Here is a 24,218-nt window from a genome sequence, read left to right on the forward strand (position 1 = left end):
TCTTTATCAAAGCACCAAACATTGCACTTACAGGTTTAGAGTGCTGTTCCATATAAGAGATATTTATATGCAGTATGTTTATAAATAAGCTTTAATATCATGACAGAATGCACTGATAAACTTTTCTTGTTAGGAAGTTAGATATTGGACCTGTTTAGTCTTAAAAAGTATAAAAACAAAGGCATTTTTTTTACAGATGGCATACAGTAATGCACACTGAAAGCTGAAAAGCATTTTTCAACTGAATAATTCAAGACATTTTGCACAACTACAACCCGAGCCGGTTTGTTAAAATACAAGACACCAGTGAGAGGAGATTCTCTTCCGCTTGTGAGGTCCCAAACTCCTGTTTTCCATATTTCTTTTCTGAGCATTCATTGCTTGTCAGCTCTGATGCACAAAGATCTGCCACTGCGACTAATCAAACCAGTCTGGACGATTTGTGGACTAGTCGGAGTGAGTCACTGGGTATGTCACATTACACGACAGTCTTCAACTCACAAGGAATATGTAAATGACAGCTACGACTGAAACTTGCTTGAAAAGCCATCTAATGTAACATGGCCTTTAGTGTTAAAGGATCAGTTTATAGTATAACCAATGGACAAGTGCATCATTTGATACATCTTGTAAAGGTTCAAGTAAAAAGTTATTCTATCAATTTCATTCAAAAAGCATTGACGCTAAGCAGTGGGCTAATGAACTAGCAGTCACTAGAGACACACACATCCTTATCCCTGAAGGCTTAGCCTTTCTGTATTTTAACACACCATACTCAAACCCCTGGTTTCCAGACCTTGAATTAAATATGAGAACTGTTCAACAAAACTCAAACAGAAAAGCTTTTTTTTTTCATTTTTAATTTTTATTGGTTTTTTTTGGTCTTCACTGGCAGTACAATTCAGTTCTGAAGCTAAGTATCACATATCCTGTGTAAAACAGCCAAAATAAATCATAAATATTCAAGAGACAGATTCAGATAAGAAATAGCACTTTTGGTTATTGTACTTTGTAAACCTTTAAAAACATTTAGAAAGAAGGCACATATTGTCAAAACTTTAAACATGTGTAACATTCTTAGTCAATCTGTTTCTGGCAGTAATAATAGTTTTCACTCCAAAGATAAAAACGTCATTTTGACAGTTTTTCTACTTAAAAATCTGCAAGCTTAGAAATAATAATAAAAAAAACAACATGATAGCATCAAACTTATTTTACTAACAAGAGTGGCTAACAGGGATATATGGGGGTGAACTCTCCTGGATGGAGCAGGGTCTCATTCTAGCCACGTGGTGTCAAAATGTGCCCTTTTAGAAGGATCTGCTCAGTACCCCTGGAGTGTCTTCAGTGTTTGTAGATAAAGCCTTTGGCTCACTTTGACGTGGATGACAGAAAAATGTGTGAAGAGAGTACATGCAACATAAAATGGCAATGAACCACAATACAACAAGTGAGCCCATTTTTATAAGGACAGAAAGAAGATAGAGCAGAACAAAACCAAAAACACTTGAAAGTTTAAAGTTGTATCAACCTTTGAAATTAAGCAAATACTGTAGGCCACAGCAACAAGCCATTCGAGTCACGTAATGCACCGGTGGGTGTGCTGCTGTTCTAAAACTGGGATGTTTTGTACAGTGCGACACATCCCTTCAGCCTCGCCACTTTACAGCCCTTCTTATGAAAGACGTCCTGCTACTCACCCTTACCATAATACAAAGGAGTATGTAAAGACGTAGGGGTCTTAAGAAGACGCAGATGTGGCTATGCCTGAACCAAGATTTAAACATTTATATTTAGGTCACAGCATTTTTCATCTGGCAGTTAAGCAATATAAAACTTTAATTATATTAAGATAAAAAATTCACAGCATCATTTAAAGCCCTTAAATATTTTATCCATTTAATTGCCAGCAGTATGTCTAAAAATTAATCTTAAAACATTACCATGTAAAAACCATTTGACTAAAAGGTGTGAAGTCAGTCTTAAAAACAATAAATTAAATGAAAAAAAAATTTTAAAAATGAAAGGCTGACATTTCCTAACTGTAAGCTATGCTGGGCTATCAATACTAGAGCCCCCTGCTGCACATCTTTGCTGGTCTGATATCAATCATATGCTGCATCTTATCGTATTACACATTAATGTAATAATCTGACATAAAACACAAAGATTATTTTTATGAACATGAATTCATTGAGGGGCAGTTATAAATGTGCTTACTGTTAGGGTATTCTGCTAATGGTGCATGTTTAAAACTAACACAAAAGTGCTCTTCAACACATTCTGTCGTCTTCAGCTTTAATGGAGGCCAAGGTTATCTTCTCCTCTGGAGGCCACAGCCTCTCTCCTTTGGCACAAATGGAAGAAGTTATGCCACCGATGCTGTGACGATGCTTAATAAAATGATGAGGCCAACAACCGCACAGACAGCTATAAATATCTTTTTCTGAAAATTGAAAGATTACATAATGGCATTCATTAAAAAACAGTAAGAAATGCCAGCCAGAGAGTTTTAAATGAGCGGAACATTATAGACGTGAGGGCGATGGTTATACTGGCAGCAGTAAACCCCATGCTGTACATAAAATGAAAGATCTACTGAGCATCCTTTTACAAACAGCTAGGAACTCCACCCTTTTTAAGTGCAAAATCACATGTATCATTTTCATTATATTTAGTATAATTAGTGTCACTAACATGAATTTCTGATATTAAGATTTTAAAGTTTCACAATACCAAAGAAAATGTATCCAATTAGGTATCAGGGATCTATTGGAGAACCTTGCGTACAGACTTTCCAGATCCTAAAGAATAATGTGTTGGTGTCAGAGGGATGGGACAGTATTATTGACATACAAAGCACATTTGTACAGACTGCCCCGACTTGGCACAATGGTTATTAACTCTTGCCCTAGGGGGCACTCAGTGCTGTCAGCTTTTGTCTTCCTAGATCTTTGAGAGACCAAACTCTGCTGTTCAATGGTTGGCTCATTTACTTAGATGGCTGGTTCTAACTCTACTCTACAACCTCCAAAGATGCCAGTGGCTTTACTTCTCAGCAAGTAATAACCTTTCAATGCACCCCATTCCACTTACACTTGCATTCCCTGTTGGGCTTCATTTTAGTTTACTGGATAATTATGAGGGTGACACTGTGACACAGTGGGTTACACTGCTGCCTTGCAGCTCCATGAGCCTGGATTGGAATCCAGGCCAAGTCACGGTCTGCATGGACTCAGAACGAGCTCCTCAAGGCTCCATGTGTTTCATCTCAGATGTCATAAAAGTACAGATTTGCCTGGCTTGTGACAGTCAATCCATCCCATCTAATTCTGTCCTTATGGTCCTTAGAAAATGGATGGATTAAGGGATGCTTGTTAATTAATACTTGGGAAGTTAAATGCGGGCGGCACGGTGGCGCAGTGGGTAGCGCTGCTGCCTCGCAGTTGGGAGACCTGGGTTCGCTTCCCGGGTCCTCCCTGCGTGGAGTTTGCATGTTCTCCCCGTGTCTGCGTGGGTTTCCTCTGGCCGCTCCGGTTTCCTCCCACAGTCCAAAGACATGCAGGTTAGGTGGATTGGCGATTCTAAATTGGCCCTAGTGTGTGCTTGGTGTGTGGGTGTGTTTGTGTGTGTCCTGCGGTGGGTTGGCACCCTGCCCAGGATTGTTTCCTGCCTTGTGCCCTGTGTTGGCTGGGATTGGCTCCAGCAGACCCCCGTGACCCTGTGTTCGGATTCAGCGGGTTGGAAAATGGATGGATGGATGAAGTTAAATACTTTGCTTTTCCTTAAAAAGCTGACAAGCAACAGGGCAGCTAAATGTGATTTAATTCACTTCTGTGTATTAATCATAAAGTAAAGAAGCTCCTTAAATTGAAGGATAAGTTTGGTATTTTTCAAGTCAAAGTTATTTCTTCACAAATATCACGCATCTGCTATGTAAAACTGTGTTACAAAGTCCATCACATTCTATAAATTTTAAACATTGGAATTAACAGAGAACAGATAAAACCAAAAAATAAACTCCTTGACACTTACACAGTACGTCCATTTTTCAAGCCAGGACAGTTGTCGAGTATTGTTGTATGTATATACTGTATATGTATCTTGCAGTTACACACATGTCATTTTTAAACACAAAACTCCAATGTTATCGGATTCAGCCATTTTAAAAGTAAACCAGCCGTGCGTGATCCCTCAGCACTTGTAATCTTCTGCAATAACCTTTCACTCCCTCAGGACGTGGTCTCCTCTCAACGGACCAAATCATAGTAAAGTGTTTGTGCCAAGTGATTGGCTTTGTTTTATATTTATGTAAGAACGCACACAAGCAAATAGCAAATGCATTCTTACCTCAAGAAAAATAGTACCAGGGATATCAGATAAAATAATTATTTCAAGATCCCTTTTGTTGTCACAAACACGGTCAGAAACATTGAAGGCATGTTTTCTTTTATCAAAACTCAAAAGAGGACATATTCGGTAAGTTCTGGTGGTAAGGTATTTTCTGGTGGTGCTTTGTGCCCCATTGTAAAGTGCCAGTGCCGGCAAGCCAGTAAAAGAAATGTATGGACTTTGGAAGACAAATTTGCGTGGCAAATACATATATATCTTTAAAAAATACCATACTTATCCTTTAAGGCAAAGAAAAAAAAGCAAGATGAAAAAATGGTTACTGAGTGTTACAGAAACATGTCATGCTGTTTGCGCATTGCTAGTAGGAATCTGTAATGCATTAGAAATAAGAGGAAGAACAAGCCGTCTAATTAAATGGTGAGTTCCATTAACAGCATGAACTGCCATCCAATAACCAGGCTGGTTGGAAAGAAAGTCTGCATGCCATATTGGACCGCAAGAGTCAGGTTAAGAACCACTCTGTTAAATACGGCACTGACAACGCTGACGAGAGCTACCAGCTGCATTGTTCAGAACAAGCTGAAGAGGAAGTAAATTACAATGAAAAAAGTTACACCTCTATGAACTGAAGGCTGCTCCCATAATCACTTTGTACTACAGACAAATAAAATATTAAGGTATGTACATATTAAGGTACTGTACTGTTTAAATATACTTTTTCTGTAAATCAAACTTGATCACACATTTTGGAAAGAGGTTAAAAAGCAAGTAAATGTGCTAGTAATGTTAATAATTACCTAGTGCAGGAAACGATCAGGAATTCACTTAATTCCCACTGACAGACCAATTATTATTGCAATTACAGCTAGAAGAACCAACACAGCTATGACAATTACAATTTGTTTCTGTCAGAGAAGAGAAAGCAAGAGTTAAGTTACGTTACAGCCATTCAACACAAGGCAGCACTAAGTACATGTCTTAGCAAAGCAACAGAGCCATTTGTTCCAAAAGAATAAACATTATTAGCTAAAAAAAAGTACAATTAAAAATGAAAATGAAGGCTTAAGTTTTTATCAAGTCAGTTGTTATATATATGACTGTTAAACTATGCATGGTAAAAAGGCAACATTTTAAAATGCAATATTAACAGTTGAAATTAGAAACACATCAATATTCCCCTTCACCCAGAACCCTCATTCGAAAGCAGAACCCGCTGCTCACAGCAGACAACTGGGTCTACACTGGGCATATCGGACTCACCCTGCGTGCTTTGCTCTGGTAAGTCACAGCTTTCTTAGTTTCTTCTTTGGCATGTTCCACATACTCAGCAGCATTTAACACGTGGTGTTCTATGCTATTAATCATTTCACCCTTGTAAAACAAACACATTCAAATAATATATTAATGAATTAGTAATATAAACCGGGAAATCTAATTTGAAAGCAACTTCAAACCTACTACATTATACCACTTTTTATTTAGTCATGTCAAGAAACTTTACTATTATTATTCCAAATATTTCTCATGCTGTTTATCATACTGCTATTCTTCAAAAATAAAAGTTTATACAAATCTTTGCAAAGTAGGCATAGTTTCTGACAAATGACACGCTTTAGTCATGACAGATACTCGTCACTCATCATTTCAAATATTACTTACATGGCTATTCAGTTGACTTTCAATGAAGATAATTTCAACCCAATCAACGATGTTTAGTGAGTGTCGTGGGCCTAAAATGTTTCAAAATCTTATAAAGTAACATTTTTCCAAATTCACTGCACAAAATGTTTTTTTTCTGTTTGCTGTGTCCCTTACATATAACAAAGTAAACTCCATGAATGAAAACAGAATTTTAAACAGAATGTATAACATGGTTGCTGAATGGAAAGAAGTACTGCACTGACATGAAGGTACGCACATGGACTTCCCAATCAGCATCTACAAGGCTATTTAATGTCAGGACTTGACATCATTCATTTTATATTACAGATGAGGAAAACAGTGCCTCCATCATCGTAAATGTCTTGAGAGTTATACCAGTGTGTTTATGTGTTCTCTGCTATGGTCACAATTTCGATTTTGTCTAACTGACAAAATAATCAAGTACCTGTCTGGGACAGAGCAAATATTTAATGTGTTGGTAAACGTAGTACTTTTCAGGCTACCTAACACATCACACCACTGGGATAAGGTGAGTAACACATGGTTCACATGGCAATTTAAAAATCAGGTTTCTGTGATAACTGGGTTATTAAGGTGCCTGTAAATACACAGTTACTGTCCAAGTGTGTCCAGGTTTACGTGTGTCAGTCATATTACACTATCTGGAGAGACACACATGGCCACAACAAGCAACATTCACTTATTTATACTGCCACTACTTCACCCTGCCCTTTCATTAACAGCTGCTTTTCAACTGCCAGGCCAAAGGCCAATGGCCCAAGGCTCAGGGTGGACATGAAATTGGTAACTTCTGGGACACGTTTTCCTGGAATGAAAAAGGTTAAGAAGCAAACAGGATGCTATAATTCCTCTGCTCTTGTTTGTTGTATGACAGGAATATGGAGACTGGATAATCGCACTAAAATACTGGCTAGATTAAGTCAGCTTCCCATGGCAGAAGTGCCTAAACTAAGAATGGAGATCACAGACACCTGACACAGTAAAACCACATAATATTACAATTATGTGGCAACTCTAAATTAGACTCAAGTGACGAGAGTACTCTGCAAGAAGTACTGGCATCCCATCAAGGACTGTCTCCAGTCATGCACCATAGCTATTTATGATCCTGAGTAAGACTATGCATGAGTAGTGAACAAGTATACAGTAGATCAAGGAGACATTTAATAAAGTTTAGTGAAAATGAGTAAAATAAACAACAAATAAAATAAAGTAAACCAGGAAAATTCCAGTACCTTGAAATGACAAACAGCCAATCAGCATGGCCAGACCAAAACCCCAGTCAACAATAAGAGCCCTCCACAGAGCGTGGGGGTCTCTACTGTGCTGTAGGGCATGTAATAAGATTTTGCCTTGCTGTGTGAAATATATTGTACACATATATATTGTTACATCACATATTGGGGGTGAAAGGCTAAGACTGCGCTACAACAAAAAAATAACAGGGCTGTTTCTGATCCTCCTACCTCAAACTCTTTGACAAGCCATAAGAGAACACCTGAGTGACCTGAACTACTATGAAAAACATCTAACATTGATGTATTCTATCACATAAAGAAATGTCAACAAAAAGCATCAAAACATTTTATGATTTTTATGTGTAAATGTTTTTGAAACTAAACCATACAAAACAGAGACACATGTCATTCAGTGCAAGCACCAATCAGCTAATGCAGACTTATTTTAGTCACCATGATGGCTTCCTCTGTAAAATCAAAAATTCTGATACCTGTGTTTCTACTAGTATAGCCATATCCATAAACATATCGTGTAGTTCTTTAATGCTTGATTCCAGTTTAATGATATCTTTATGCCTGGATTCAATCTCATTCAAGGCCTGACGAGTAATTTTTGAGTCAGAGATAATCTGGAAAAGGAGAAAATCAAGACAAACAAACATTTTAACTTAAAATTAAAATAGAACTCTAACAATTTTTAACAAAGTCCCCTCTTGTTTGTCAAATTTCTGTTGTTCTTATATAAAGTTGGTTATTAATGTTAATTCAATTTTTACACACAAAAAGAGCTAGTTAGTGCCCTGTTTTATATTACATTAATTATGAAATTCACAACAGAAAAATGATGCTTGCTTTGACGGAGATATAAATATGGAACTTACGTCACAGGTAAATATTGCAGGATTTCCACTTTCAAGCATTTCCTCTAGCTCTTCATTTGAAGTTGCTCTTCCAGCTAGACACCAATAAACACTCACATCAGAAGAGAGACTAGCAAAAGTACAGGGTCATCGAAAAAGATCTCCAGGATTTCAAAATGTCAGTTTCTAAAACTCATGTAATCTTGCAAACCCCTTATAAAATATGTAGTAAACCTGTAAATGTAATTTCATACCTTAATGGGTCCATGATGGGAGCACCATTTGTTGCTCTACAAACGTTTCAAGCTCTGCTTCTGTTCTGCGCAGGTACAGTGAAGCACACCAGAAGAAAACACTGCTGTAGTTTCAGTGACACTCATGTGCAGATGGTCCACATTTTTCACACACCCCCAAATGACAAAATCCACTGCTTTTATATATTGGCACATCTTCCATTTCAACAATCTGAACACAGTGGGCTGACTCACGTGATTGAGGCACCATCTTGTTGTAAAACATGAAACATTTCGTTTTAGGCCCTTATGCAGCCCACAATTATCATAAGTCTGGAAGATGACCGAGTGTCTTCAGTTGTTAGTGGAATGTTTCCTGAGGTCAACAAATTTACATTGATATCAACGTGCAACTAAAAATGTCAAAATTCAGCCCATCACTGCAACACTACAGTTTTCACAAGAAAGACGAGGATCAAAAAAATAATTCATATATTTCAGTACAGAAATTGTATTTGCATGGCTTCAGTTTATTCGTTTATTAGGTACTGAAATCTGGAGTTCTTTTTCCATTACCCGGGTTATAAAACAATTTCAGTCATTTTTAATATAATGAGTTACTGAAGTAAAACTGAGCAATTATATCTTGGCCTACACAATTGCACATAGATTCCCTGCAACATACGTCATACCCTTGTAGCGTGCACAGCACCATTAAATGTGGGGCCACAGCCTAAAAAGAAGCATTTCATGCTCCGTGTCATGACTTTGAAAAGTCATGTCAACATGGGGATCACAAAAATCTGATATAATACATTAAATACACACATACTTGCAATTAATCAGAACTTTTAAATACAAATTACACCTTACTTATCTCAAGTTGTCTCTGTATTCTTCCTTTACTTCTATCCCTGAATGAAATTTGAGTTTCGTTGTACTGCGTCATTACTTCCACAAACTTCTGAGACAGCACAGAATGCTGGAAATATTTATTAAACAAAGATGTTTTCAGAAAGGGAAAATTAAACATAAATAATATAAAACATCTTAAACAAACAAAAAATGCAAAAGTACCATCAATGTCTACTTTGAATATTCATTACATTTCACTGCCCCATGGTATAAATGGCAGTATACAACCTCTTAGCATTTGGAGGCCAGGCTGTGTTCCCAGCGATGGCACCCTCTGTCTGGATTTTGCCTGCTCACATGTCATGCACAGGTCAGACACATGCTGTTTGACTGATTACTGCCTTACGATTGGCCCAATGTAGATACTTGCTTGTACCCGTATCCAGTAATGGACTGGCATGTCATTTAGGTCAGGCTCTCCACTAGGGCGCACCTCAGCTAAAGAAGGCCTCTGGCTATCCTGGGATGCAGCATGTGTGAACAATGAAAAGTTGAGTTATTATAACCAAACGAAGAAAGAACATACCTGAGTTTTTTGAATTCGAAGATCTACTGAAGTCAAGTTAACATTTTCCTGTTGAGTGAAGTTTTGCTCCATGGCTAGTTATTAAAATGACATGATGTAAATGTATTAAAAGCTACAATAGTAATGCATTATTTAATATCACTGTAAAAATGTTTTCAAAATTTCAAGAATATACATAATATTAAGAATTGGGAGTCTGATCATTTGCTAAGCCCCACTGCAGGATCACTGAGAGGCAAGTCTTCTTCCAAAACCATCAAGCGCAAGGCGGGCACATTGCTGCACAAACCTTAAATCTCTTGTACAATGTCAGTCAAGAGTCATCAGTTAAACCAACAGGCAGTGTTTGAGAGAAAATCCAAATAGACATGAGGAGAACGTGCAAACTCCACAGAGACAGTGACCAGGCCAAGAGCTCTGCAGCTGACAGGCAACAGAGCCTGACATTGTCAACAGGAAATCCTTTGCATTTTCTTAATGCTACTTTACAGTAGTTATGATGACTAAATATGAAAAACAATTCTGTCAACTACAGACACATGAGCCAATTTGTTCTGGAGTGTAAAATCTTCTATTTTTAAAGTTACAGACGGTTTATATTAAATTTTAATTTTGCTCAAACGAACCAGGATAAATTGAATTTACAGGATGACTCTTAAAGCAGTTTAACTACAGGGGCAATTTACATGGAAAGTTTTTCTCTCGTATATATTCTTCCTGTATTACACCAGTAGTTTGTAACATTAATGCATCTGTTTCAGTTGATTTACTACTTAATTGTAGCAGGAACTGAAAATGGTACTAATGGCACAGAACCAAAAGCAGTTTAAAGTCACTTTAGAACTTGGGGACAGGAAAGATTGTAGAGGTGTGTAAAGGATCAAAGACTTTGAGTGGAGTCATCAATTAAGGAGGACAGCTGGCCAGTCAAATGTGTGGAATATCACATGTCCCAGGGCCCCCACCTGGAGTTTCTACATAAATAATGGACTGACTTAAAGACAAGAAGAAGAAACAAAGGAGCAGAATGACATAGGACGTGATCTCGGAGACATGGTCAAGACACGTCAGAGACAGAAAGAATGACCATTTTGTCTGGATGTTGGCAAATGTAACTTAAGCATCACACCGACCTCTACATGAAAATGATGCCCAGGACAACATCCACCCTTGACATAGAAAACCTTACTGAAAATGACCTAAGATTACATCCTAACTTTTGCTATGTTTCATTTTCTATTATTGTTTTCTTCTATTCTCTATTAATATTATTATACTTTAATAAATGCCATGTTGCTTTTACATTTTTATACTTTGTCTTTATATCTTAAATAACTGAAGTAAATATTAGGGCACCTGCTGTTTCTTGCCTAACCAAATGGGAGTTGAACCTCATGTGTCTCAGGGAGTCCCATACGCCTGTTAGTGCTGGTGACAGTCAGTCCCTATGTGGAGTACTAAGGAGTGACAGGCTTCAGACATGACTCTTACATACTGTACGCTGGTGCTAAAGATCCTATGTGGGATATTACTGAGTGACTGGCAGTTGGGCATCACTTGTACGTAATTCTGTGACTAGGGTCTCTGTGTGCGTATTAATCTTAGGGCGCAGGAGCAGACCTGGCAAGTCTCACCAATTCCACAAGAATACACGATTACAGAAACTAACCTGTGATTCCACACAGTCTGTCCTTGTATTTCTTTTGTACTCTCTCTTCTGTTTACCACTAAATAATGACTTGTTACTTATAAGAGGGAATCCAGCCTGCCAGTATAGAGCTGCTAGCACAGTCACTAAACTGGACTTAAGAAGCACAATATGTTACAACAAAGCCTGGACCTGTCAGCTGACTAAAAATGACACAATGTAAATATAATGACTATAGGATTGTTTAATCTGCCATTTAGTTACTGAAATTAAAAGATGGAAGAAAAACAAACTTAGTAGGAAAGAGATGAAATCAAGCAAGTCATGTTCCAAAAATAAGGAGTAATATTAAGAATTATATTATTATTCTCCTGCTAGAAACCCAATAATGTCTTCAATAACTTTATGCCAGGCAATAAAAATGTCCACAAATTTATTTATTTTCTCTTATGCTGGCAAACTGTTGGCTGCAATATAGATTAATAAAATACAGATACTTTTGATCTCAGACAGTAGTAAGAAAACCCCTCCTTAGACAACAATGTCATTGTCTTGAACCTTTTGGTCAGACGTAAAAACACTGAGCGCTAACTAAATGAAGCAACATCAAAAGAAAAAGGCTGAGCAATGCCATTTGCTCCACTTTTGCAGAATTCATCTGAAATAATAGCAATGTGAAGATGTCTCAGTAACGTAACATTCTCAGTCCTGCTTAATCCAGTTGAGGGTTACAGGAGCAACTTTTCATGGCAGTATTGAGAACAAGGCGTGAAGATGGACCCTGCCACAGAATCTGAACCCAGAACTCGATGAGAGTAATAACACTATTCTTTCAAAGGGAAATTCACATGCATACAGCAGCAGAAACATAAAAAGACAAGGATGCAGACTCACAGGATCAATAATACAGCCAATCAATCAATAAATAAATGGATACTGTACACAAATTTCAATTGCTGGATCTAAAAGACAGCAGTGCTAACCGCACTAAAAGACAGCAGTGCTAACCGCTGTGCCACTGTGTCGCTTGAAATCCTTACCATTTATTCCAAAGCCCAACCTGCTACATAAGAGTTACGATTCTTTTAAAGGAGTTACACACGATTAAGAAACTTACATTTTAACTTTGATCTCACTTTATTGGCCTTCTTCTTGATTTCATTATTTAGTTGCTCAAGTTCCTGTTTGGTTTCTACAAAGATAAAACAAATTCAAAAATGCAATACAAAGGACTTAACTCAAAAATATTAAATTCCGAAAATGACTAGATTATCTAAAATTACACAGCATACCGTGCAGTCTTACACTGCAGAAAAACATTTGTACATTCAGTAACAGTGACATATTAACTGGATCACAATGAATGGAGTTTCATTTTATTGTAGATTACCATATCTTTGTCTGTATGTTGTTATCTAATAGTTTTGTCGTTTACCTTAAATGCACATGATCAGGTGAATTATGGGATAATTCCGTTTACCTAAATCTTGACCTTATCAAATGTCAGAGCCAGAGGTGAGTGCAACCTACTTTATATTACACAATACACCGCTGACAAGAGAAGACAGTTGCACCAATCTGTTTTTTCCAGATGAACAGGAAGGCAGCATTGCTTCATTTTTTTTTAAGAAATAATATGGCAAGTACTGGGCAAACAAATAAATAAATAGATAAATAAACTTTTAAACCCTTAAAAAAACAAGCAAATAGTGGCAGACGTGTGAGCTCTGTTTGTTTTTAATATAGCCATCACACTTACTACTTATACTTTTAAATGATCATGGAGTGCCTTCATGTCTTAAAAAGGTGTTTTAAGAGCAGGGGCCACTATCTTATGACAATCACTCTACCGACTCTGTCCTGAGAAGTTCCTACCCAAAGACTTGCATTGCTCCTCAAACAGAAGTGACACACACACGCAAGACACCAGAGGCCCTTCATGAGCATTTCATTAGAACATCATACTACAATAAATAAGCATGTCACTATCAAATGTCTTCTTATAGTCTGCTACAAATCTGTGGTGAAGCTATCTGCAGATAAACTGTTTGTAGGAATGTATGAGTAAGGGTCACGGAAGCACAGACTTCCTAAAATCATACAGCGTGGAGCCCCCAAGACATGACATCTTGTTTAATGTGCATACAAGACAAAGTGAGCCACAATCTCACATTTAGAATTAATGGTCACAACACCAGCACACTCTAATTTCTTTGTTAAGGCTATCTTCACTACTTGATAGGTTTATGAGACAGTAAAACCAATCATAAGACAAGTTCTTTGTTTTCAAAATAAAACATCTGTTAATGTTGCATACGCAGCATGAGCTCTTTGAGCTACATCCTTTGTATGAAAACGTGCTATACTGTACAAATAAATGGTGGTGTTGTTGTCTGTATGTCAAATCTCCATAAGTCATCCAGCCCAGAAGAGGTTCCTGACTCCAACCTCTCCTAACAGTCAAATATAAATGCGCTGTTGGGCTCCTGACCTGATTATTGAATCCACTGCTGCACGATCAGGAATTTATTGCACACAACTTCCAAACAGAAGATGCCTGACCGGCCAATGATGTCTGCAATCCGAGGCTGGGGTGTGTGCCGCTCTCTGTCTACGGTATCATTAGCTGTCTCAGTCATTTGTAGTTTGTACAGGCAGACTGGAACGCTTAACGTTGTGTAACAAGCAGAAAATCACTTCAACCAACACCAGCCTGCTCAATCAAACGATGCAATACAACTAGGTGCTCAATCAATGGATGTTATTCAAATGTCATTTTAGAACAGAATGTTTAAAGAATTTTTCATATATTTAAACATAGTCTGTTTAGTGTTTAAAAAAATAAAACCAATCTTTTCTTTCACTTATTGATGTCAAGGCAGACTAGGAGCTGGTGGTGTACACCACTGCTGGAGCCACTTGGTCGCTTTATACCCAATTCTCGTTTCATGTTTAGCACATCAGTACACAGTTCAGGCTCAGGTGGCTAACTGGTGAGCACGTCTGGCTCCATATGAACGCACACTCGTGTGTATGCAGGACTCCTGGAGCGGGAGCTGAACAGGGCCAAGAGGGTTTATGAAAACAGATGGAGCCATTTCCACAGATTGTATGCTTATATTCATTTTTAACTATTAAATTATTAACAACTAGCCACGATAACGATTGCAGACCGGTGATGGAATATATTTGAAAAATACTTTCTCTTTCTTGCCCTGCATGTACCTTCAGTGCCTTTCTGCATATCCGTGTGTGTCTAAACATCTCTTCACCAGCATTGCCGCTCTCATTCCCATTCCTGTAACGTCCGCTTCTTTGACTGTCATTATTTTCAATGTGTCTTTCTCGCCTCCGGTCTGGTTTCATACTAGCCATCTTTGAAAGTGAATCTCTCTGCATGTCTCAGGTGCCTTTAATCCTCCTTAAATGTCTCACGCTCACACTTCCTCGTTCATCACGCCATCAGATTTCAAGCAGACCAATCAGATTGCTCAGAGGGACTGGACACATAGATCCTAGTCTTTTATTATGCAGTAGATAAATTAAATACTTTTCCTACATGGAGATTACATGCAAAAATTGCTTTCTGTTCAAAGAAAATGTAACGACAGTGGTAACAGTGTTGTTATGAATATGGAGTACCGCACAATTCGTCCCCACAAGTCCAACCATGCTACATGTTGCCTACTGGTGCAAACAAAAAAAATGACAAGGATTGCTGACATCAATTGTTCACATGCCAACGCAAACAGAAATGTGAGTGATTTGTGAACCTTTGTCAGCAGAAGTTCTACAGAAATCCTTCCCACAGAACATTTCCTCCCCAGACTTTCCTGTCTAATGACATTTGCCCAGATGTAATTCTTCCCAGAACAGTATTTTATTCTTGCATAAAAAGCAAAATAACTGGTAAATATATTGCAGTACATTTAATCTAATATAAAAAAAAGGTATAGCAACAATAGGACTACTTGATAAATCGTTCTGGAATATGCATACTGCTTTGACTTTACTGTAAACTACAAAAAGTGGGCTTTTATTTACAAATAACATCCACTTTGTAAACTAGGATGACAGGTTGCTTAAGCCTATTCCAGGAACACTGGGTGGAAGGCAGGAACAAACCCCAGATGGTGCACCAATTCCTCTGAGGGCACAGGGGACAGTACATTACAAGTCAGACTGGGATTTGAAGAACAAAGGGGACAGACTGTACTTATGGCAGTTGGGGAGCAAGTTTACAGTGTTGTGAAAAAGTAAGTAAACCCTTGAATTGGTGTGTGTTCTTCAACATATCTGCATGTGTGGATGTCTTAATGATATTGATAGAAACATATGGGGATTTGACAATGGCAAGCAGGTTAGGAACACATCCAGTTACCTGCTCCTTTAAGGGTAAATCATAAGGTAGGTATAATGTGCAATCTGCTTCTACAGTTAAGAGTGAACGCCTGACTTGTGGTGACAATCTTTATGACTAGAGAAGGGGAAGGTGGGAATACAACTGGGAGATACTCTATTTGACTCTAGCAGCAGTCTTGAGTGAGGGTCATCACAGGAGGACATCCAATACCAGACTGGATAAAATGTAAAAGCCCAAAGGTATAATTCAATATCCAGCAAGTAAACTCCACTTCACCTTTGCCTCAGATCAATATGGAGTGTGTTATAGCAGATCTTTTGTTCCACATGATGATAGGTAAAAGTGACCTTACATTGGATCAGTGCTTCCACCTTCTTGCCCCCATTAAACACAACTGAGACGGAGAACCATATTCATTTTAATAGCCAATCTAGATCTGAAAGACTGGAGGCCTAAATGACCAAGAAGTCAAAGGCTCAATCACACGATTGTAGGTCTGGCGATAATTATTAAGAGTAATTGTGTTTACAGTGAAGAGATCTCAGTACCTAAGTACTTACTTGAAATACCTAAAGGGATGTTGAGGGGAAAGGAACACACTTTACAAATCAAATTTAGAGGTAAAAGAGCCGATTCAGACCAGCTTATTTTGTAACCTGAAAGACACAGAAATTTAATAATTGTGCAAAGTGTGGGAGAGCGGTTGGAGCATTATCCAGGAAGAGTACAAGATCATCTGCATACAGTTATGTTTTATGATGGGAGCCACACATTGAGGTTTGGGCGATTAACTTGTGACTTCTCAAGGCAACTGGGTTGAAGCGAAAGATTGAGGAGTAATGGGGAATCCTGGCACCTCTGAAAATTTGGCAAGGACGAGAAATATTCAAATTAATAAGAACCACGGCCATGTGATCATGCTGATGAAACCCAACTAGGTGCAAGGCCTGCCACAGAAATCCCCACTTCATCCATTTGAAGGCTTTTTCTGTAACAAGATTCAAAAGCACAGCCAGATGAAATAGAAATGGGGCCGCAGCTAATATTTGTCCAGAATGTTAGACATTGTCAAGTGCTTGGTGAACTATAATAAAACCATTCTGATCTGGATGGATCAGCATACGAATAACAGATTGTAGTTGCCTCAACAGCTTAGACAGCATTTTAGTTTCCACATTCATTAAAGGAATTGGGCAATAATTATATATACTCCATGGGGTCATTTCCCTGTTTTAAAAGACGAGTGATTAACGCCGAGTTTACAGAATATTTCATTTTGTGTTGGGTAAGAGCAGCACTTAATATCTGCAGGTATACAAGCTTGAGAGGACTCCAGAAGGCAGATGGAATCCTCAGTATACACGTATTCTTTTAATGCATTGTGTGCCATGAAGTGGTCCCTTAACTGGTAACTTGAGTTATAAAGCTTGCTTCTTACTGAAACATATAGATTGAAATGGATCAGCTGATATGTTGCAGCTCTTCTTTTAAAAATATGCTTAGAGAGTCGTTAAAGTGGGGCAGATTAATGTTCTTTAAATTCCAGCACTCCAGCTACCTGGCCAGACTGTGGCTTACAGAAAACCTAAATTGGATAAAATGGGTTCTGGACAAATATGGATTGATGCTAGGAAAAGAGTAACTATGACTTTAAGAATGGTGGCACACACTGCACCACTGTGTAAATAAGCTTCTGTGAGCTGTGCCCTTCACTCTTAGTCCGTACCAGACACGACTCAGATCTCAGAACAACAGTACTTAACATCTCATGTGTCAAGCTATCAGTACAAAAACTAAAAGATATGTTATGTTATAGGGATTACTGGCATATTACTACTGGACATCCAAGATGTATTCCGTTAGAAGGAAGTCAGTGCTCTTGTTTTCAAAATTAAATTTTTTATCACTTAAAACATTTTAAAGCAAAATAGAAGTTTATTTTTATTACCCGTTAAATGAAAGTAATAAGCATGCTCTACTCATTTTGAGCCCTCATTTCTTTTGGTTGAAGTTCAGAAGCCAGCTGAGTGAGGTCAGGCACTGCCACAAGCTTATCTGCTTTACAGCCAACACTTACTTTCTTCAGGATTCGGTGCAGACAGGATGTTACTGTGCTTCTTTTTCACCTCATCAATATCGGCTGCTATTTTTGCGATAATGCTTCGAATCTCTTCAACCTTCAAAGGATAATATGACAAACCAAAATTTATCATTTAGGATGGAGACCTCTTTTGTAAAAAAAATATTTCTTAAAATATGACTTATATGACTTACATTCTGAAAGAATTCATCCATAAAATTATCTTTTTCCACTGTAACTGCAACTTCTTCATTGTCATGTTTGCTACACTGCATGAGAAAAAAAAAGGATCCTCCTCATTATTATATTAAATACACCATGTGTGGCCAGTCGACCAAGTAAAAAAAAAGCCAAAGCAATTAAACATACAAGTGAAGAAAGGTATTATTACAACTGAATATAGAAGGACACAGGGCTTCGGAAGCAAAACACAACAAATGAGGCACATAAATGAAAAGACCCTCTAGGCCTCCCCCTGTGTACACCTTCTACTTGTCTGTCGTCTTCTCCTTCCCCCTGCCAAGTGAACGCTCATCCACACTCCATCCAATTCCACACTCACCAAAACAATGGCTACAGGCCTCTTTCAAACCCAATCTCCAAACTACCTCTGAGGTCACCTCTGGGGCAGGCCTAGCCCTACAAAACCCCAAGCCATGCTCTTCCCAGAGCTCCCTCTCATGGTCCCTGCCAGACCGATGACCTATTTTTGCCCACAACGGCAGACCAGACTGTATGGGTGACAAAAGCAGACCCCTGCCACCAGCAGCTACATGTGCCACCCACAGTCCCTCCGCCATATTTACATCTGCCGAGTAATTCATGGGATTATTTTCACTGCACCTTCACCTGGTATCCCTGGCGGGTGGCCCCCTCTCCAGGATGTGTTCCCTCAGCTGTTCATATAGAACTTGACCCCACTCACCTTTACACATGACATATAATATATAGCATAATAAATAAAATCAGTAAAGAAAGCACATTATAAAGCTAAGATCTCAAATGGTGGAGCAGAATGTGGAAAAATAACATCTTTTCTGGAAACTAGTGCTGTAGAATGGAGATGCTGACTTGTTGAAGGAGTGAATTTTTGGGTACACCTCACAAATCCAAGACTAAAACCGGTGTGCTTAAACTCTTTCATGGAATAAACATATTTTTGACATGGTATGAGAGTTTCATGACGATAGCACAGTTTTCCTTTTTCTAGGTACAGGTTTCTCTAAATTGTAAAGCCTAACTGGTTACATGACCATTAACATGACCATTAATTTCAATTCATACAAAAAGGAAAGAGGAAAAAAAATTCTGATTCTTAGTTACTGATACTTTAGGAATGTTTTCACATAAATGTATGTTGGCTACAGAGATTCTCAATCGGGACTTTGTGAGGCCAACCCCTCAATATTGTTCACGTAAATTTATGTACGTAGGTAAACAACTTAAATCTGTTATAAATGAAATCTAACCAATCATCAGCATAATCCATTTCAGGGTCTCAAGGGTCAGAGGCGAAAACCAGTCGGCGATGGGGTCCTAGTCTACTTCAAGGCGCATGAAGACACAGACTTACAGTTTGACCTAATGGTAGGCTTCTGATTCGAAACCCAGTTCCTCCTTGCGTACGTATGGACAGTGTGGTGTTATTTAGTCACTCTGCATATTCCGTTTTGATATGTTACACACTGATAATAAAGATCTGTTTGGTAAACGTCTGGCTGGTTTCTTCTCACATCCCAAAGATGTGTGTTTTACATTAATTCAGGCAGCATGACTTTAAATTGGTGCCAGGTGACTGACTGTGGGTGTGGGAGTGTGTCTTTGTGCCAAGCGGGCACTGTAATGTGTGCCTGGAGTGTCCCAGTCTGATAATCTGCCACCAATTACTTGGGAGGGGGAAACAAAAGGCCATATTGTTTTCATGCTATAATTTGTCATTTTGGCCTGTTCTGACCAGCACAGAGAGCTATTGGAAACATTCAAAATTATGCTTTGAGTGAATGAATCTAACAGGAACAGGGAGGAAAAAAAAATTAAACATAAAAGCAGTTAGTCTGTTTTTATTTGCCCATCCACTGATGCAAATCCAGAGCCTGCACCCATATACACGGCTATTCTGATAGCACTGGGCACAAGGCAGGAAATAATCCTGGAAAAGCCAGCCCAGAAAACACTCAAAGATGTACCCACTCATTTTAACAATAAACTGAACAGAGTATGTATGTTAAACAGATTTAACCAAGTTATATATGCTTATTTTTTAAATTCAATACAATCTCTTCTTAAAAGGTCATTATTCCAAATAAAGAGTTTAGGTGTCTGTATCTGTGTTATGACCAGTTGCTATGTCTCTGTCTTTCCAACAGATGGTGCACCATAAACATTAACACTGCTTTTACGAATCCTACACCAAATAGCATATAACAAACACATATGCATTGCATTCCTCATTCCACATTAGCACAGCTTTTACAAGTTCCGTACCAGATGGCCAACAACAAGAGACATTCATGGTGCAATGCAAACGTTAATGCTGAGATCTGTGTTAATTACTTAGACTTAAATCTGTCTTAGGCAGTTAGCGCAGCTCGTCTGCCTTAACAAAAGTATAAGTGTCTGTGTGTCTGTCTGTGTGTCCGTTTGGTTGCTATGTCTCTCCAAAATATGGCACATCACAAACATTTTTAGTAATACCGATTGTTTAGTAAAATACTGATGCTCTGTGTAAGAGAGGACAGAGCCGGTTATACTTCCTTAGAAGGCTGGCATCCTTCAACATCTGTAATAAGATGCTACAGATGTTCTATCAGACGGTTGTAGCGAGCGCCCTCTTCTATGCAGTGGTGTGCTGGGGAGGCAACATAAAGAAGAGAGACGCCTCACACCTGGACAAACTGGTGAGGAAGGCAGGCTCTATTGTTGGCATGGAGCTGGACAGTTTGACATCCGTGGCACAGCGACGGGCGCTGAGCAGACTCCTGTCAATCATGGAGAATCCACTGCATCCACTGAACAGGATCATCTCCAGACAGAGGAGCAGCTTCAGCGACAGACTGCTGTCACCGTCTTGCTCCAATGACAGACTGAGGAGATCATTCCTCCCCCAAACTATACGACTCTTCAATTCCACCCGGGGGGGTAAACGTTAAAATTATTCAAAGTTATTGTCTGTTTTTACCTGCATTGTTATCAATCTTTAATTTAATATTGTTTTTTGTATAAGTATGCTGCTGCTGGAGTATGTGAATTTCCCCTTGGGATTAATAAAGTATCTATCTATCTATCTATCTATCTATCTATCTATCTAATAAAATGTACTGCATTTGCCATTGCAACAAATGCTACATCACAAACATTAACACTGCTTTTACAAATCCCATACCAAATGGCATATAACAGACACATATGCATTGCGTTTGTCATTCCAACAAATGGCGCATCACAAATATTAATGCTGCTTTTACGAATCCAGTACTAAATGGCATGTAACAGAGACATACTTGTTGCACTTCAAACATTAAACACTGAGGTGTATGTTGATTAGTAGATTTTAGCCCATCTTAACCTGCAATTTCTTTGTCCTGGGTATGACGTTAACCTACATCCAGCTCTGCAGATAGGCCCTCCAACCTGCGGCAACATGCTATATCAGCACATGCTCTAAACCTCCTCCTCCTCAGACAGCTAGCTCAGCTAGTAATTAAATAAAATCTAAAATGAACTTCAGCAAAACTATAAGTAAGTATGAATATAAAAATCAATGCAGGATGACAGAGTTCAAAATTATCAAAGTTTCTGGCTAACAAGATCCTTCTCTAGAAGTATGGCTCTGCAGCAGACAAGTTCCTTTGAACATTCTTTTAAATGTATTTTAACTGCACATTTAATTTGCTGGGTCTGGTCTTCTTTCCAGAATCTGCTCTTCTGTCCATCAACTCAGAAACAGAATTGTAAGTGAGTTGGACAGAGTGTTAGTATGTCATGTTATGTTATTCCAACTAGCCATGTGATTTGATTGACCCCATTATGGACCGTGTCCACTCCATGGTATCAAGGACTCAGGATCAGAGAAGGGATTGTGTTTTATTTTGTACACATGAGTTGAGATACAAGCCTGACAACAAATCAGCCACTTCTTGTGTCCTAATTATAACAAATGTTTTCACCAATTTATTCTAGTAACTAATGTTTCTAGTAAACATCTCATACTCATCTTAAACATAGTTTAGACGGCAGTGCTCTTCCCCAACGGTCAATTAATATTTTCATATTTGAAACATGGCATGGCACTCATGTTAAACTGGTTCGAGTGTCTAATGAGAGAACTTACGAGACTGCACAAAGCCTTCGCCTGGGGGGGGGGGGGGCAGCTGCCTATCCGTCTGTCTCCGAGTTGGAACTCACGTGAAGGGGTGATCAAAAACTAAGAATCGATCAAAAGGCGATCACGGGGGTCGTGCTCAATTGTGTCGTCAAGACGAGTTCTCTTCGTGTTAACGGATTCTAACTGATGAGCTTTTATTGCACACAACATGTGAGGCTCCTGGGAGTAAAAACTGAAGGTGCGATTTGTACAATGGGGAAGAAGTGTACACCGTGGTGAAAACTGAATAAGCGATCAAAGCAGCCCGAAAACCTTCAGCTTTTAAAAAAATACACAGCGAACTTTTCTACGAGCACATGGTGAGTTTTTCATTAAACGAAGGTAGCATAAATTCCATTTAATAAAGCCTCAACTGGCCCCTAGTGAAAGTGTCCCAACAGTAACTAAATACATGTACACCACCTTATCATATTGTCAGAATAAAAAAGGAAAAGGTACTTACGGCTGACAGATCGGCCAGGCGGTCCCTCATTACACCAAAATGAGCGATGAAACCCAACAAAGCATGTAATTCACGGCCTCGACGACTGCCTCCCCAGAAGGCGCGGAAGCGACTAGTTTAATTTTACTTCATGCACAACAAACTTCTCATTTGGAAAGTCCACTCGGGCTGCGTCGTCCTGGTCACTCGAGTAACTGGGAGAGAAGAAAGACAGCCTCTAAAGAAGAGTATAAACCTGCTGCACACCCGCTGTCCAGCCGCGAGGAGGCGACGCCAGCTGACAGTTCGAATCGAGGATGAGAAGGGCGGGGCAGAGAAGGGCGGGGCAAAAAGTAAGAGAACCAAAGGGCAGTGGCTGCGCCGCGCGCCTCTTCGATCTTGTCACACCGACCTGATGGTGTTTCTCTGCTGGGTAATCGTTGGGAAAGAAACAAAACGTCCAAAGGCCGACGTCGCCGTGGTCGTCCAGGTTTTACAACTTCCAGCAGCCTGCAATAAAAAAAGATAAATGCCACCATTATCTCAGCCACTTGGAAGCCAGAGAAGACACTGTTGATATGTAACCATGGAAACGTCGGGAGCGCGCATTATAGTGGCGGACTGCACTTGTCACCAAACTGGGACCGTCTGACACGCCACACCAGCAACTGTGTTTTATTAATATTATTTTGAAAGAAGTGATATATATTTGTGAAACAAGTCATTAACAGGCTTAAGCTGTTGTCTTGTGTCTTTCTACACAGTATTGGTTTATATTTATGGCTGTAATAGCCACGAAGGTATTAGCAACCAATGGCAATAAACGTTTTTAGTCCAGTATGCACACAACGGGAGAAGTGATTAAAATATGAAGTGAGTGTCTGTTCTAAACATCATTTTCTTTTATAATCCATCCATCCATTATCCAACCCGCTACATCCCAACCACAGGGTCACGGGAGTCTGCTGGAGCCAATCCCAGCCAACACAGGGTGCAAGGCAGGAAACAATCCCTGGAAAGGACACCAGCCCACCGCAGGGCACACACACACCCACACACCAAGCACACACTAGGGACAATTTAGAATCGCCAATGCACCTAACCTGCATGTCTTTGGACTGTGGGAGGACACTAGAGCGCCCGGATGAAACCCACGGAGAACATGCAAACTCCACGCAGGGAGGATTTTCTTTTATAATTCATGTATTAATCCTGTGACACTTTGAACACCAGAGGGATGTTTCTGATTAAAAAGTTTTGAATGACAGTGTTGCCAATATCTATCTATCTATCTATCTATCTATCTATCTATCTATCTATCTATCTATCTATCTATCACCCACACCATGCTCTTGTGCAATGTCATTCTATGCTCCTACTGCCTGATGGTGCACTGGTGGAGGTTCAGTGGAGTTAGGTGGGCAGGCTTTGTCTTGCTGGAAGGATATACTGGTAAATGCATGCAAGAATGGCATCTGTACCCGCTGCATGCTATGCCCTTCACAATCACCAGA

General features: G+C 39.1%; 1 protein-coding gene across 4 annotated transcripts; it reads right to left on the bottom strand.

Moving 5' to 3' along the window:
• Positions 1-844: 844 nt before the first annotated feature.
• stx2b (syntaxin 2b) lies at positions 845-23,218 on the bottom strand. Of its 4 annotated transcripts, XM_028824843.2 has the most exons (11): positions 23,117-23,218; positions 22,726-22,919; positions 18,094-18,168; positions 17,897-17,996; positions 12,574-12,648; positions 9,809-9,882; positions 9,241-9,349; positions 8,156-8,229; positions 7,766-7,903; positions 5,614-5,724; positions 5,151-5,258 (listed from the first exon to the last, which is right to left on the bottom strand). In XM_028824843.2, the coding sequence occupies exons 2-11, from the start codon at positions 22,753-22,755 to the stop codon at positions 5,175-5,177; spliced, it is 870 nt and encodes a 289-aa protein (XP_028680676.1). In that variant the 5' UTR covers positions 22,756-22,919; positions 23,117-23,218; the 3' UTR covers positions 5,151-5,174. The 4 variants fall into 4 exon arrangements, with proteins under 4 accessions (XP_028680677.1, XP_028680676.1, XP_028680675.1 ...); XM_028824844.2 differs by lacking the exons at positions 5,151-5,258; positions 23,117-23,218 and adding an exon at positions 845-2,446 and having other exon boundaries at positions 22,726-23,036; XM_028824842.2 differs by lacking the exon at positions 23,117-23,218 and having other exon boundaries at positions 22,726-23,036.
• Between the last annotated feature and the right edge of the window lie 1,000 nt (positions 23,219-24,218).

This window comes from Erpetoichthys calabaricus, chromosome 18 (assembly GCF_900747795.2).
Source record: "Erpetoichthys calabaricus chromosome 18, fErpCal1.3, whole genome shotgun sequence".
Taxonomy (NCBI): Eukaryota; Metazoa; Chordata; class Cladistia; order Polypteriformes; family Polypteridae; genus Erpetoichthys; species Erpetoichthys calabaricus.